At 45.9% G+C, this 15,995-nt stretch overlaps 1 protein-coding gene across 1 annotated transcript; it reads left to right on the top strand.

The window, feature by feature from the left end:
• The first annotated feature begins 473 nt into the window (after nucleotides 1-473).
• CCNA2 (cyclin A2) lies at nucleotides 474-13,305 on the top strand. Its single transcript, XM_077279036.1, has 8 exons — nucleotides 474-834; nucleotides 2,170-2,422; nucleotides 5,444-5,550; nucleotides 8,982-9,205; nucleotides 9,279-9,483; nucleotides 12,103-12,216; nucleotides 12,347-12,480; nucleotides 12,969-13,305. Exons 1-8 carry the CDS (start codon nucleotides 676-678, stop codon nucleotides 13,021-13,023), a joined length of 1,251 nt encoding a protein of 416 aa, XP_077135151.1. The 5' UTR covers nucleotides 474-675; the 3' UTR covers nucleotides 13,024-13,305.
• Nucleotides 13,306-15,995: the final 2,690 nt, after the last annotated feature.

Genomic DNA, 15,995 nt, shown 5'->3' with positions numbered 1-15,995 from the left:
GGGAGGGGTACTTAGAACTTTTAGACCTTTTGCTATGTGCCACCCATCCGCTGATCCTGCTCCTGATAAGTTATAACACTGAATTATCCCATGCTCAGTATTTGGAGCGGAATTGTTGGAAAACCCCTCATTCAGTTCTAAGCACAGAAAAGGTGAAATTCCCACTGTGTGAGTGATATGGAATGTAAACACCGAGTATTTTACATTTTATTGCAAAGTTTGGGAGATTATGAGCTACAAAAATGTACAACTAGAGATAACAAACGAGCTGGGGCGCATTCCCCGTGCACAAGGACAAAGTTCTTCCCGGTGCAGTGGTGCACACTGCACAGCGATCACCGACAGCCGCTGCACTGGCGCCCGTGACGTCACCGACAGCTGATTGCGTTCTCTCTCACGATCTCCTTTTTGACCCTCCCGGCTGCCGTGGTTGCAGTGACGTAAGCCCGCGCTAGACGCTGATTGGTTAGTTTCAATAGTCGCGGGCTACTTGAACTGAGAGAGCTGTGTGTACTGCAGCGCGCAGGAATTGTGAGGCGGGATAGGCCGGGCAGTGGTGGCGCGGTACCGGGTACGGTTATACGGGTCAGTACAGCACCTTGTGCCTGGAGGACGGGATCGCACAGACTACAGCCCTTCCCCTCACCACTGAGCATTACCCGAAGGCCTGGCGCCATGTCTCACTTTGTGTTGCGGGATGAGAACCAGGAAAACGTGCAGCCCAGGAAGCAGCTGTCCGGCCAGCATGCCCCTCCGGGAGGCCGCACCGTGCTGGGGGTCCTGCAGGAGAACCGGGGGCTGCGCGCTCAGAGAGGAGGGAAGCCGCAGGCGCCGGTATGTGCGGGCGGGGGTTGTGGGTGCAGGGGTCTGGCCCCCACATTACTACACTGATGGGGCAGGACTGACCGATCCCGCCATTACTGAGCAATGCTCCTGCCTGACAGACCCTCTGCTGCTCGGCAGCGGGGCATAGCCGCCATTTCTGAGTGTAGATGGCATGTGCCCCAGGAGAGCAGAATAATGCCGGACACTACAACTCCCAGCATGTGCTGACAGCCACATGGCTTCTGTGCATGCTGAGCGTTGTAGTTTCCTTCCCTCTGGATCCCCTATGGAGGGTGCTGGGTGTTCTGCCGTGGGTCCTGCTCTGAGGCCCCTGGGATAAGGAGACGTGCAGGGTCTCAGTGTTGGTTCTCATATAAGAGCGGCCTGTGACATGTCTGTGCTGCCTGGTGGTAGTAATTCGCCAGACTGCACTGTAACCCACTGAGTAACATGGATCTCTTCTAGGTGGATCCAAGAATGAGATCTGGGAAGCTTGGCGCTCTCCTTATTCTGGGCTGACTCTGAAGATGAGGTTTGCACCTACTTTTTAGGGCTGAGGGCAGCACTCTGGCACTTCAACCGAATGTGTGCATGCCTCCTTAGGCTGCGTTCATACATCCGTGTGACACATCCTAGTGCTGTCTGGGTGTTTGATTTATTTATTTTTTTTCTTTAAACCCATAGCTTGTTTAAGTCACAATAGTTTAAAAAAAAATCTGCTTTTGAAGACTTTGCACATCTATTCTCATCTGTTTGTGGCTATTGAAGTCCGTGGGATCCATGAGTCGTAAGATACACTGAACAGACTTTGTACTTTTAGCATTTCATGCTTTTTGGGCGTTTAATATTAAGGCTGCATGATCAGAGATGGCAGCAATCTGGATGCAGCGCAAGTGCCTTCAACTTTCTGCTTTCTACACTAGAAGTGCAGTGGATGGGTTTTCTATAAACTCTGTGCCCACTGCTTCTATTTAACGCTGTGAACTCACCTGTGGTGCGGGTTTACGAGCTGCAGCATGGCCATTTCTAGACCACCCCCCCCCCCCCCCCCCCGCGCTGTGGACTTTAACCCATTTAATGTCATTAGATGCGGTTTCCCATGTACTGACAAGTGCAGCAATCTGAACACAGCGAAAATTCACTGTCAAACTCTGCTATTCCTGTTTGTGGGGGACATGGGTGCACCTCTTTTATTTTATCCAGTGAGGCTGAGGATCAAAATCTCCATTTATCTCAGATGGTAAAACTTACAGATGTGATTTTTAGCCTTGTTGATCATAAGTAGTCCTATATCTCCTCCGTGACAGAATTGTGGCTTTAAGTTTTCATTGGCTTATTTTTCAGATTCTTGCAGCAAATAACACCTTGGGCATTAACGATGAGAACTATGGCAGGATCCCGGCTGGGAAGACAGCTGGCAAACAAACCACCTTTACCATTCATGTGGATGAACCCGATTGTACAAACTATAAGAAACAAACTCTGGCAAAGAAGCCTATGCACGATGAGAACCTGAAGCAGCTGAACTCGGTAGTCATTTCTCTTGGCCAGAGGCAGCCACTGGCACCTATAGAAATGCCAACTACTGTAAGCTTTGGTGAGTCCTGACAGAATTAAAGGTCCTTATGTAAAACAGTCTGAAACTGAGATCTGGCTTACGCTGTATGTAGAATTATTAGGCAAGTTGTATTTTGATCACATGATACTTTTTATACATGTTGTCCTACTCCAAGCTGTTCAGGCTTGAGAGCCAACTACCAACTTAGTAAATCAGGTGATGTGCATCTCTGTAATGAGGAGGGGTGCTGTCTAATGACATCAAAACCCTATATAAGGTGTGCTTAATTACTAGGAAACTTCCTTTCCTTTGGCAAAATGGGTCAGAAGAGATTTGACGGGCTCTGAAAAGTCCAACATTGTAAGATGTCTTGAAAAGGGATGCAGCAGTCTTGAAATTGCCAAACTTTTGAAACGTGATCACCGAACAATCAAGTGTTTCATGGCAGATGGCCAACAGGGTCGCAAAAAAGGCGCAAAATAACTGCCCATGAATTGAGGAAAATCAAGCATCAAGATGCCATTTGCCACCAGTTTTGCTATATTTCAGAGCTGCAACGTTACTGGAGTAACAAAAAGCACAAGGTGTGCGATACTCGGGGACATGGCCAAGGTAGAGAAGGCTGAAAAAACGACCACCCTTGAACAAGAAACATAAGATAAAATGTCAAGACTGGGACAAGAAATATCTTAAGACTGACTTTTCAAAGGTTTTATGGACTGATGAAATGAGAGTGACTCTGGATGGGCCAGAGGCTGGATCAGTAAAGGGCAGAGAGCTCCACTCCGACTCAGACGCCAGCAAGGTGGGGGACTGGTATCATCAAAGATGAACTTGTGGGACCTTTTCGGGTTGAGGATGGAGTGAAGCTCAACTCCCAGACCTACTGCCTGTTTCTGGAAGACAACTTCTTCAAGCAGTGGTACAGGAAGAAGTCGGTATCGTTCAAGAAAAACATGATTTTCATGCAGGACAATGCTCCATCACATGCCTCCAACTACTCCACAGCGTGGCTGGCCAGTAAAGGCCTCAAAGATGAAAAAATAATTACATGATCTGAGCCTCATAGAGAACCTGTGGTCCCTCATAAAAGGGAGGGAAAACAGTCCACATCTCGGAACAGTGTCTGGGAGGCTGTGGTGGCTGCTGCACGCAATGTTGATCGTAAACAGATCAAGCAACTGACAGAATCTTTGGATGTAAGGCTGTTGAGTGTCATCATAAAGAAAGGTGGCTATATTGGTCACTAATTTTTTTTGGGGGGTTGTTTTTGCATGTCAGAAATACTTATTTCTAAAACTTTGTGCAGAGATATAGGTTTACCTGGTGAAAATAAACAAGTGAGATGGGAATATATTTGGTTTTTATAATTTGCCTAATTATGCACAAACAGATATCCTCCTAACATAGCCAAATCTTAAAAACCCACTCCAACTTCCAAAAATATTAATCTTTGATATTGAGTCTTTTGGGTTGATTGAGGACAGTTGTTGATCGATAATAAAAATAATCCTCTAAAATACAACTTGCCTAATTCTGCACACAGTGTATGATAAACTGGTGAATACTGTCTTTCCTAATGTTGTGACTTGGTATACTGGCTTGTAGTTGGCTCATTCTGTCCCTTGGTGTCTTGCCTAGAACATAGACTTACTGGGTCCTGTACCCTGACAATGTGCACCCTTGTACAGATAAATCTGGCTTCACTAGTGCTAAAATGCCTGATCCAAGTGTGAGGGGGTAGTGTTTCCCCTTGCGGATAGTGACATACCGGCTCTGTCATGCCAGTGTAAGAAGGCTTATTTGCCGTGCAATGCCCCAGAGGAGGCAAGCCTCCTTACCATGGCATGCCATATCCGGTAAGTCACTCTCCAAGGAAAAACATTACCCCTTAGACCTCAGTCCAGAACCTCTTGTAGCCTTGTCATTTCTTGGACACTGAGATTCTGCTTTGGATTTTATCCTAAGTCACATTTCAAGGCCTGATAATGACTTGTAGGAACGCTTCTTCCAACAGGTGGAGCTATAGAGTTCTCATCCACATTCAGAAGCTTGCAGCTCAAGTTTAGTTCTGTGGGTTTAAGTCCCCAGGATGTCAATTTATGCTGCAGATTTCATTCATTATGACTTATGTGCTGAAATCTGCAGCATTGCTGTTAGAAGTGTCACTTCTACCACTGGATTTTATACCAGAATTCCAATAACCCGTCAGGTGTGAACATGCCCTTTATGATATGTCGTCAGCCTTTTGCTACCTAATGAGGGCAGCAGAATGTAGGGGCAGGTAACCGGATTCCAGTGATGTCACTTACTAGGTTGCTTGCTCTACTTTTGACTTCATGGTGAGAAGAGTGCTTTAATCACTATACTATAAAACTAGTAAACCCGCTCTCATGTAGTCCCCTATATTCATGAGCCTTGTATAACCCCACCACTGGCAGCTTTCTACCTATACACAATAAGCTGTAAATCAGTCATGCGGGCAGGATTATACAGAGCTCTGCATTCTGAGAACTGGTAGATCTGCAGCAGCTATAAGGACGGTGTCCGCCCCCCTTCCCCCATGGCAACAAGCAGCAAAGGGATACATCACAGGAATCTGGGTCTCTGTTCCTACACGATATTGCTGTCTGAGGAGCAATAACCTGGTGACAGCATTGTAGGGAAAAACGTCTTTAAGGCAATGTCAGTATTTCACATCAATATTTGTAAGCCAAAACCAGGAGAAACTCAGGAAAAGTATAATGGAAACCCCTCACCACTTCTGTATTTATCACCCACTCCTGGATTTGGATTATAAATACTGGACATGGCTTACAGAGAATGCAATGGCGTGTTACAATATGCTATGCCATTGCTTACCATCTTCAATGAAGGTGCTTGCTAAGTGTCTCCCTTTGCCGACACAGCAATGCCCAGTGACCCAATGGCTCCTGTAATGGGGTCCCTAAGTTTGGACCCTAAATGGCCATGGTTATTCAGTTTCTGCTAACGCACTTGTCATCTACCTTGGTCTGTAAGATTGAATCCACCCTAACTACCAGCTGACTTGTGTTTAAGATTCCCCAATGGATATGTCAATCGTGGAAGAAGAGGAAAAGAAAGTCAACAGTAACGAAGTCTCAGACTATGCAGAAGAGATTCACACATACCTCAGAGAAATGGAGGTAATCTTCAGCTTCATGGCCACTTCTGCCCAGGTTACAGACTCGTTTGTGGCTGTACATCAATTCAGTTCTCCATGGAAAACTTACCATAGATTCCTGCACTATCCTCCCCTTTCTGGGACTCAACCCAGTTTGTTGTAAAATATACACAGTAGACATAAGGTGATCAACGTCCAGTTTATTGCAGAGAATGGGTGCTTATTCCACTGGAGCAGAAGACCTTATTCCTATACATTTTTCTGATTAATTTGGGAGGAAGTATTCCCTCAAATGCAAAAATGTACTACACCACAAGGTGAAGTATAGTAACGTACCCTTATTCAGATGAAGGGCTCATTACCACATGCAATCAGATGGCACTCGTCCCAATGTTTCTCTATGGTGCAGCTCACATCTGCGATTTTTCTCATGTGAAAACAACAATCTCAGCATGCTGTGATTACACCGAATCAGATTGTACACATCAATGTCTGGGTGCTTGTGAAACGCACTGCATGCAGATATCACCGCAGCGTGATTCCTACTGACACCAACAGTGCTACGATTCTCTCGTGAATGGATCGGGCACTCGTAGGAGCCGGGGGTCATTAGTATATCACGTCTGATGTTATCACAGGAGTAATCGGATGCCATACACTAATGGGACCCCAGCCTTAAGGCCCCGTCTCACATAGCGAGATCGCTGCTGAGTCACAAGTTTTGTGACGCAACAGCGACCTCAGTAGCGATCTCGCTATGTGTGACACGTACCAGCGACCAGGCCCCTGCTGTGAGATCGCTGGTCGTGTCGGAATGGCCTGGACCTTTTTTTGGTCGTTGAGGTCCCGCTGACATCGCTGAATCGGTGTGTGTGACACCGATCCAGCGATGTTTACCCTGGTTACCAGTGAAGACAATCGGGTTACTAAGCGCAGGGCTGCGCTTAGTAACCTGATGTTTACCCTGGTTACCAGTGAAGACAATCGGGTTACTAAGCGCAGGGCTGCGCTTAGTAACCTGATGTTTACCCTGGTTACCAGCGTAAATGTAAAAAAACAAACAGTACATACTCACCATCTGTTGCCCGTCAGGTCCCTTGGCGTCTGCTTCCTGCTCTGACTGAGCCGCCGTAAAGTGAGAGCACAGCAGTGACGTCACCGCTGCGCTCTGCTCTCACTGTACGGCGGCTCAGTCAGAGCAGGAAGCAGACGCCAAGGGACCTGACGGACATCAGATGGTGAGTATGTACTGTTTGTTTTTTTTTTCACATTTACGCTGGTAACCAGGGTAAACATCGGGTTACTAAGCGCGGCCCTGCGCTTAGTAACCCGATGTTTACCCGGGTGCTGCAGGGGGACTTCGGCATCGTTGAAGACAGTTTCAACGATGCCGAAGTCGTTCCCCCTGATCGTTGGTCGCTGGAGAGAGCTGTCTGTGACAGCTCCCCAGCGACCACACAGCGACGCTGCAGCGATCAGCATCGTTGTCTGTATCGCTGCAGCGTCGCTGTGTGAGACGGGGCCTTAATAGTGGGCTATGTGTGCGTGCAATGTCCTTCTGGGTGAAAAAGGGAAATCGCCTGTACCAGTATATGAAGGGGTGTAATGGCTGGGCTTTCAAGAGATCTAGGGTGTGTAAGTTACTATTGCATATAAGAGAAACCCAGTGGTACAAAAAGCAGTAAATATAGAGGAATGCAGTGTGACCTGACAGCTGTTGCTTTTTGCACTGCTGGGTCCTCTCGCATGGGCAAAGATAACGTTGCATACTGGTACAAGTGGATTTGTCATCCAAGAACATTCCACACATCCCACTCAGGGCCTACTCAAAGCATTGCTGTATTTCACATTGTGGCGTAAACTTTTCTTCCTTCAAAAAACATTCCTTCTTGTGGTTATACTCAGAGTGGAGAGATCTGTGAGATGTAAGTGGCAGATGGGTAGTAATGACCAAGTTGCTGTCCAGTTTTGCTCTGGCACTGTACAGACAAGGGGTATCCCAGTGGGGTGCATTGTGCACTTGTAGGCCACAGGCCTCCAACCTCTTCAGGAGCTGCTGCATGCAGTGTGAGGGACACAAAGTTCTCTTTAGAAGCCAAACTCTTACTAGAGTTCAAGTTGATCAGGTGGGGCAGGGCACAGCAATTCACATGTCCATCCTCCTTTGCACAATCCTCTTCAGTCCCATCCCTTGCTTGTCCTTGACTACCCCCCCCAAGCCCACTTATTCTATTAGCCTTGGGGATTTCCCTTCCATATATGTGGGCCCTGTCCACTGTACTTCAGAGGACTCTGTCCGGCAGCCTCCACACCAGACAGGCTCCAGAGGTGACTGGAGCGACCGCTCAGGATCCCAGGAATGCCTAGAACAAGGGACACGTGCTGCCCCAGCAACTAACTAGCACTTGCTGAACTTTCCTCTACCAGGAAGTGCCCACCCATTAACCATTTCCTATTATCCTTATTCTGTTGCTAAACTACTTGCTGTGTATGCTTGTTATAATTTTATCCTATGCTCTACTAACACTTCACATGCTGTACACTACCATAAGACAGACATCACTCTTGCATATAAAACTGCATGATGGTAGTCGCATGACACACTTGTTGACTTCAGGGGCTGGAACATGGTAACAGTCCACATCCCTACACGCACTTCTGTTATATGGGATGGAACACCTTGAAAATCCCCTCCATATGTATGAACTGTGAACTACATGGTGACTCTGAACATGCCGATACAAGACTCCTCCAGTGGGTTATGCCATGTAACTTGGGGAACCTGTATGTCATGTCCTTCAGTGCTCAAGTCTCATCCTGTGGATCGTCAGTCTGCTGCCTCTACCAGCCTGTGTCTGAGCACAGTTGTTAGTACATTGTGGGGGATGGGTTTGAGTAAGGGGGAGTGTAGGCTTTTTGTCTTTTACAATATATTGTGGGGACATAATACTGTGCAAGAGGACTGTGGTGATACTGTACTGCATGGGGGCTGAGAGGACATTATTGGGGGAGTAACGTGGTGACATACTACAAGGGAACCTCATATGGGGGACTTTGGGATGTAGTGATGGAAGCTGTTGATCAAGAGCCTGGCTGAACAGAGGCAGTACGATCACTTTATACAAATTTTAGAAAAAGCAGTAAATTATATGGTTTTTGACCAGTTGCTGTTACAACAAGCCCTATTGTACCATGTATTAGCAGTGAGTCAATATACTTAATATTGAGGAGAATTGGTCCTCTGTCACTCTCCTGTGGCCCCTTTGCCTTAGCTCACAGGTGGGCAATTCTTGCATTCTCCACTAATGTGCAGGCAGTAAGCTGTTCATGTTCCCCCTGGCTGACACTTGATCAGCTGTAATCTGACTGGATCTAAATCTGCTATTCTAAAGGCACTTTGTTTAAAGAAGTCTATATATTGAACTTTTTTTTTTTTTTTTTTTTCCCTTGTAGATAAAATGTAAACCCAAATCTGGCTATATGCAAAAACAACCTGACATAACAAACAACATGCGTGCCATCCTGGTTGACTGGCTGGTTGAAGTTGGTGAAGAGTACAAGTTGCAAAATGAAACCCTGTACCTGGCTGTAAACTACATAGACCGATTCCTGTCCTCCATGTCTGTGCTGAGAGGAAAACTTCAGCTTGTTGGCACTGCGGCTATGTTGCTGGCCTCGTAAGTTCTTCTGTCACATGTTCGTAACACTTATCAAACCCTATAATTTCCTAATGGAGCTTTCTCAATTCAGTAAATTTGAAGAAATCTACCCGCCAGAGGTGGCAGAATTTGTCTACATAACTGATGACACTTACAACAAGAAGCAAGTCCTTAAAATGGAACATTTGGTGCTGAAAGTTCTTTCGTTTGACCTTGCTGCTCCAACCATCGTCCAATACCTCAATCAGTACTTCAGGCATCAACCAGTGACTTCAAAGGTGGAAAGCTTGTGCTTGGTACGTGCAATAATCACTTTCATTTATAGTTCTTGCAGTGTGCGATGTGATTTAAGAACCCCCTGCCTTCTGTGTGATGTCTTAGATTACCACTCTGTTAAAGCGGCCTTAATGAAAAGGACAGTTCTGGCACCTGCTAATTGGTCCCGGCAGGGCTTACGGCCAAACTCTGGCAAAACTCGATCTGGGCGTAAGGGGCCTTAGACTATAATGTTAGTGACATGGCGGACGTGCACTTTGCCATGCTGAAAACAGGGTGTACTTTAGCTCTATTGGTCTATGGCCCAGTCAGCACATACACCCAAATCATGTTAAGGGGGAAATATTTCTCTTCTAAATATCTTACTTACACAGAATGGTCCCTAAAGTCTTCCTCAAAAGGGTCTGACTTCCTAAGGGTGAGCCCACTAACCTTTGCAGCTGTCCTCAGCCGAACATTAAAGGGCCACTGTCACCCCCTCCAGCCGTTATAAACTAAAAGCCACCTTGTGCAGCAGTAATGCTGCAGTCTAACAAGGTGGCTCTTTTTTAGTTTTTTTGATTCATTTATTACCTCAATAAAGCGTTTTTAAAAATTGGCCACACATACCAGATATTGTACCAGGAGGCGGTCCGAAGCGTCCTGTATGAATCCCCCAACTGCCGTCACTCTTCTCTTCAGGGCCGATGGTACCCGCCCCCTTCGCGTTGTTGCTTCTTGAATCCGGCGCCTGGGCTGTGCGTGCCTGCCTGGGGCATGCGCAGTGTTCTTTGTCAGTCACATCTCAGATGCCGGGTGCCTGACTGCGCCTGTGCGGGCAGTGCGGCCGCCCTGTTACTGAATCCCCGCCCCGCACTGTTATTCATTATGCACAGTGCGGGGCTAGCATTCCTGGGCATGCACACTGCGCTGTTCAGGCGCTTCCCCCATCTCGGACGCTCTCCCATCTCTGACGCTCCCCCGCCTTCCCAGGAACCCCAGCCCTGCACTGTGCATAATGAATAACACAGTGCGGGGCGGGGATTCAGTAACAGGGCGCAGTCAGGCACCCGGCATTTGAGATGTGACTGACAAAGAACACTGCGCAGGCCCCAGGCAGGCACGCACAGCGCAGGCGCTGGATTTAAGAAGCAACAACACGAAGGGGGCGGGTACCATCGGCCCTGAAGAAAAGAGTGACGGCAGTTGGGGGATTCATACAGGACGCTTCGGACCGCCTCCTGGTACAATATCTGGTATGTGGCCAATTTTTAAAACGCTTTATTGAGGTAATAAATGAATCAAAAACTAAAAGAGCCACCTTGTTAGACTGCAGCATTACTGCTGCACAAGGTGGCTTTTAGTTTATAACGGCTGGGGGGGGGGGGTGACAGTGGCCCTTTAACTCTAATCATGGTACCGTTCAGTAAAGCACATCTGCATTTGAAAGCAGCATGCAGTGTAGACAAATACCCTGATTCCTGGGATGTTGCCTTAAGGCCCCGTCTCACATAGCGAGATCGCTGCTGAGTCACTAGTTTTGTGACGCAACAGCGACCTCAGTAGCGATCTCGCTATGTGTGACACGTACCAGCGATCAGGCCCCTGCTGTGAGATCGCTGGTCGTGTCGGAATGGCCTGGACCTTTTTTTGGTCGTTGAGGTCCCGCTGACATCACTGAATCGGTGTGTGACACCGATCCAGCGATGTCTTCACTGGTAACCAGGGTAAACATCGGGTTACTAAGCGCAGGGCCGCGCTTAGTAACCCGATGTTTACACCCTGGTTACCAGCGTAAATGTAAAAAAAACCAAACAGTACATGCTCACCATCTGATGTCCGTCAGGTCCCTTGCCGTCTGCTTCCTGCTCTGACTGCCGGCCGGAAAGTGAGAGCAGATCACAGCAGTGACGTCACCGCTGCACTCTGCTCTCACTGTACGGCGGCTCAGTCAGAGCAGGAAGCAGACGGCAAGGGACACCGAAAGGCGAGTATGTACTGTTTTTTTTTTTTTTTGGTAACCAGGGTAAACATCGGGTTACTAAGCGCGGCCCTGCGCTTAGTAACCCGATGTTTACCCGGGTGCTGCAGGGGGACTTCGGCATCGTTGAAGACCGTTTCAACGATGCCGAAGTCGTTCCCCTGATCGTTGGTCGCTGGAGAGAGCTGTCTTTGTGACAGCTCCCCAGCGACCACACAGCGACTTACCAACGATCACAGCCAGGTCGTATCGCTGGTCGTGATCGTTGGTAAATCGCTATGTGAGACGGGGCCTTTACTTGGGGTAGCTTTGATCTCCCATGAAGTGATATTTATCACTGTAGGACTAGTAACCCCCACTACTTATTACCTGTGCACAGAAAGCTGCCAATGGTTGATGGCAGGGTTAGACGGAGCACTGTTGGCTCTGCAGCCCTGGCCTCTGCCTGTATATCACGCTTCCCTGAAATGGGTTGGGGGGGGGGGGGAGCCTTGACATACTCCTATTAAGTATGATGAAGCATTGTTCATATCCAGTTTTATATACTAAGGAGGTAAAGCCAAAAATATCCCTATAGTAGTGCATTGTCTGTGGCCATCTGTACTATTGCTGTAGTGACACCTGCAGGTGTTATAAAGGCATCTGAACATTTCTTGATAAACTGATTCTGTATTTCCAGTTTTTAGGAGAGCTCAGCTTGGTTGATGCAGACCCTTTCCTCCGGTTCCTGCCTTCAGTTGTGGCTGCTGCAGCCTTCGTCGTTGCAAACTATACAGTTAATGAGGAGACTTGGGTACGTCTTGTCCATTTCCACTTTGATTAAACTCATGCAAGCCTCTGATTTTCTACTTAATGTTCATGTAGCTGAAGGGTGTAATGGTGGTTGAGCAATTAAACACTATCCTCTAACATTGTATTTGCAGCCGGATTCATTGGCCAAATTCACAGGCTATAACTTGGAAAGTCTAAAACCTTGTATATTGGAACTCTATCAAACCTACCTCTCTGCAGCGTCCCACCAACAGCAGGCTGTCCGTGAGAAGTACAAGAATTCAAAGTGAGTGACATGATGCTTCTATCCCACTTTGGGAAGAGGCAGCTCCAGACTGAAGCTCTGGCTGACAACTAGTGCTGCTGCAGGTGACTGACAGGTCTCCCTTGTCTACAGAGGGAAAGACTATTGCCTGCTGTGGCCCTGGCAGAGGCCAGACTAGCTGAGTAATGTTTTCAGAGTGATATGGGCAGCATGAATCTCCTGGTGTTTCCCTTAAAGAGCAGTGACTAGAGCCATCTTTGGACACTGCTGTAAGAGGCAGTTGCTTGCTGTATAACTTGGCTTGCTCATGCCCTGAATGGAGCCAGCTGTGTACACCTGCAACCTGATGCTAATGTACATGTAGATCAGGGTGTGATGTGTATCAGGGAAAGTTGTAGTTGAAAAAGGGACAAGGCTTAATCTGTTGAGGAAACATGTCTCAACTGTGTTCTAGATGACAGATATTCTGCACTGGTGTCCTGTTACTGACTGTCCCTCTTGCTCCACAGGTACCATGCCGTATCAACAATTGAACCTCCAGAGTCGTTATCTATATTCTCATAACAATGGAAGACTTTTAATGTATTTACAAAGCACATAATGTACAGTTTTTGTTTATCCTTTTGTAATGCTATTGTGTATCTATAAGCTGATCTTACAGAATTATGATACAATGTTTTAGAATTTTATGGGTTTTAAATTTTGTAAATTTTTATGTATTTTCAATATTGTTAGATTAGTTAGCTATGCTGTTATAAAGCGGTGTGCAGTTTGCACTAACAAAGCAGTTATATTTGGTAACAACATTCATCATTGTTATTGACAATAAATGTTAACTAAACTACAGCCCAAGTGTACAGTGACTTCACTGACTCGGTAACATATTTTTTTTTAAGGGAAGGGTTTTCTTTTTCTTAACTCGCAGCCAAAATGATGCACTTGCATGTAAAATTATCTTAACGTTTTCCTTTAATAGCACTATTGTGGTTTTGTGCTTATTTCCACTCCTTCATGCATTAGGTATCCTGGGATGGGATCCACATAGCCAATGCCAGCTACATTATGTAGTCAATCTCTGGTTAACCACTTGGAATGTGAGAATAGGCACATATAGACTTCACAAGCGGATCAGCATGACACCTGCTGAAGGCTCATGGCAAAGACGGCAGCATGTAAGGGGGATTTCTGTATAACAGCGTGCTCTGATCACTGCTGTTAAGATCCATGCCAGCTGTATACCTTGCACCTGATTCCCATCTCCAAGATCCTATGTCTTACAGCTGCAAAACATGCAGGGCAGATACCCGAGCACTCGCATTATTCAGTGTATACACCAGTAACTGATAAACTGGAGTAGCAAGCACTTGCATCCAACACTAATGACGACTGTCAATATGACTACCTAATGTCCTCAAATTCTGAGTATTCAAACTGCTCACTATACCACTCGCTAAAATCCTTAAGTGGGGGTGTGGTTTCCACATTCTAGTCACATCAGGGGTTCGCCGAACCCAACATGGCGTCCACTTGCTTCCAGCCAATTTATTTTTCAAAAAGCTTAACTGTGCTCCTGTGTCATTGCCCTATGACAAAATCTGGGGTTGAAGCAAATTTTTATATATAATATTATATATTTTTTTTTTATTTTTTTTCCCCCTCCCCACACTGCTTCAGTTCCCATGAAGCAACTGAAGGGTTAAACTTCTTGAACTTGGTTTTGAGCACTCTGAGGGGTGCAGTTTTAGAATGGTGTCGCATCACTTCCAATGTGTTATGGCCCCAAAAGTTTCGTAAGTTTTGTTGAAAAAATGAGAAATCGCTAGTGGACTCTCAACCCTTATCTTCCTAACAAATTGTTTTCAAAACTGTGCTGATGTAAAGTAGACATGTGGAAAATGTTCTATTTTGTCTGCTAGAACTCTGATTTTAAGGGAACTTAAAAGCTTGAATTCCAAAAACGTAAAATTTTGGCCAGGTTTCCATTTAATAAACACAAGTCAAATACCACTATCAAAAAGTACAATATAAGGGTGTCTCAATCAGTGGGATACATTAAAGCATCCAAGAGTTGTCACATAGTGACACTGGTCAGAAATGTAAAATTTGTGCCTGGTCATTAGGTCAAAATTGGCTCTGAGGTGTTAAAGTGGCTTTCCCATAAGCAGAGCACATTTTAATGGATATTTTTAATAAAAACGAGTTTTCAAATTTGTATAAAAATAAGACTGCTGTGTGTTCACCGATCGAATGGTTCAGTGACATGGTGCTTCTGTCCCCTGATGCCTACAGCAGTCTCGGTACATCCCATGCCAGCCTCTTACCTACATCAATGCTTATATATACAGATGACCTCACAAATGTATAAAATCTGACCTAAAACTCTGCTGGAATGGGTCACAATTTCAGGATGGACTTGATGAGTGAATTCATCCTGTAGTGAAGAGGAAGATGGAATTTGATTTCCTGTCTGTACACTAGTGTATGTAGTGATCACACAACTCAACATTTTACAATGAGGGCAAATGTACAGCTGTAACTGATGGGATAACAAATGTAACAGAAAAATACTGATCAGTATTATGGCCCCAATTTATTTGTAGTGATGAGCGATCGTGTTCTGACCATGCTTATGTGTTTAGAGTATCGTCGGCATACTCAAATATACTAATGTGGCTGCATGTCTCCCAGCTGTTCAACAGCCTGAACATGTGCAGCTATGGTAACTAAGTCTTTGGCTTGCTTGGATAACTCCTTATCCGAGCAGTCACTCATCACTAATTTGTCTTTGCATTCTCCCCACCCCCCCATCTTCTAGATTCGTTAATTTGCAACATAAGTGTCAAAATTTGGCCCGCTAAACAGGCTCTCCATGCATGTGTCATGACTGAGCTGCAGCGCTGATCAGCCAGCGCGATCCAGGTTCCCTCTGCAGCTTGCCAAATAAGAGGCAACCCAAGCAAATTCACTCATGTCTATTCAGGACACAAAGTTCCCAAGGGAATAGAATGTTAGAGCTGGAAGGGACCTCTGGGCTCATAGCATCAAATCCACTGCTCTATGCTGGATTTAGTTTCCTAAGTGCTATCATAAAACTCTTCTTTGAAGGGGGGGGGGGGGGGGAACTGCACATAACCTACAGAATTCATCATTTCCACATTGATTACTAATAAAATGTGATTGAATTATCAAGGTCCTAAAATATATATTAAAAAAAAAAAAAAAAAAAAATCTGGCTAGTAAAAATCCATAGGTGTACAGTGCATGTCTACTGTTTAAGTACATTGAGTAAATGCCTATTTTGCAGGAAGAAAACTGACCATTCACTTCTCCACTAGCTAATACACAATGTTTCCAACATGGTCAGATGGCAAGTGTTTAACTGGTGCTTTGCCCATTAACCGCTGCCTGACAGTAAAACATTTCTGCTTGGTTATTGTGCAGTGCTGCCATAAAGGTTCAGGATTGCGGTGCTTTGGACCAGCGACATAATCAGTACCTGATTGGCTCAGGTCCTGATTATGCTAGTCCTGTGAAAT

Source organism: Ranitomeya variabilis, chromosome 1 (genome assembly GCF_051348905.1).
Source record: "Ranitomeya variabilis isolate aRanVar5 chromosome 1, aRanVar5.hap1, whole genome shotgun sequence".
Classification (NCBI taxonomy): domain Eukaryota; kingdom Metazoa; phylum Chordata; class Amphibia; order Anura; family Dendrobatidae; genus Ranitomeya; species Ranitomeya variabilis.
Note: the sequence above shows the minus strand (reverse complement) of the source record. Positions and strands in the feature narration are given on the sequence as shown.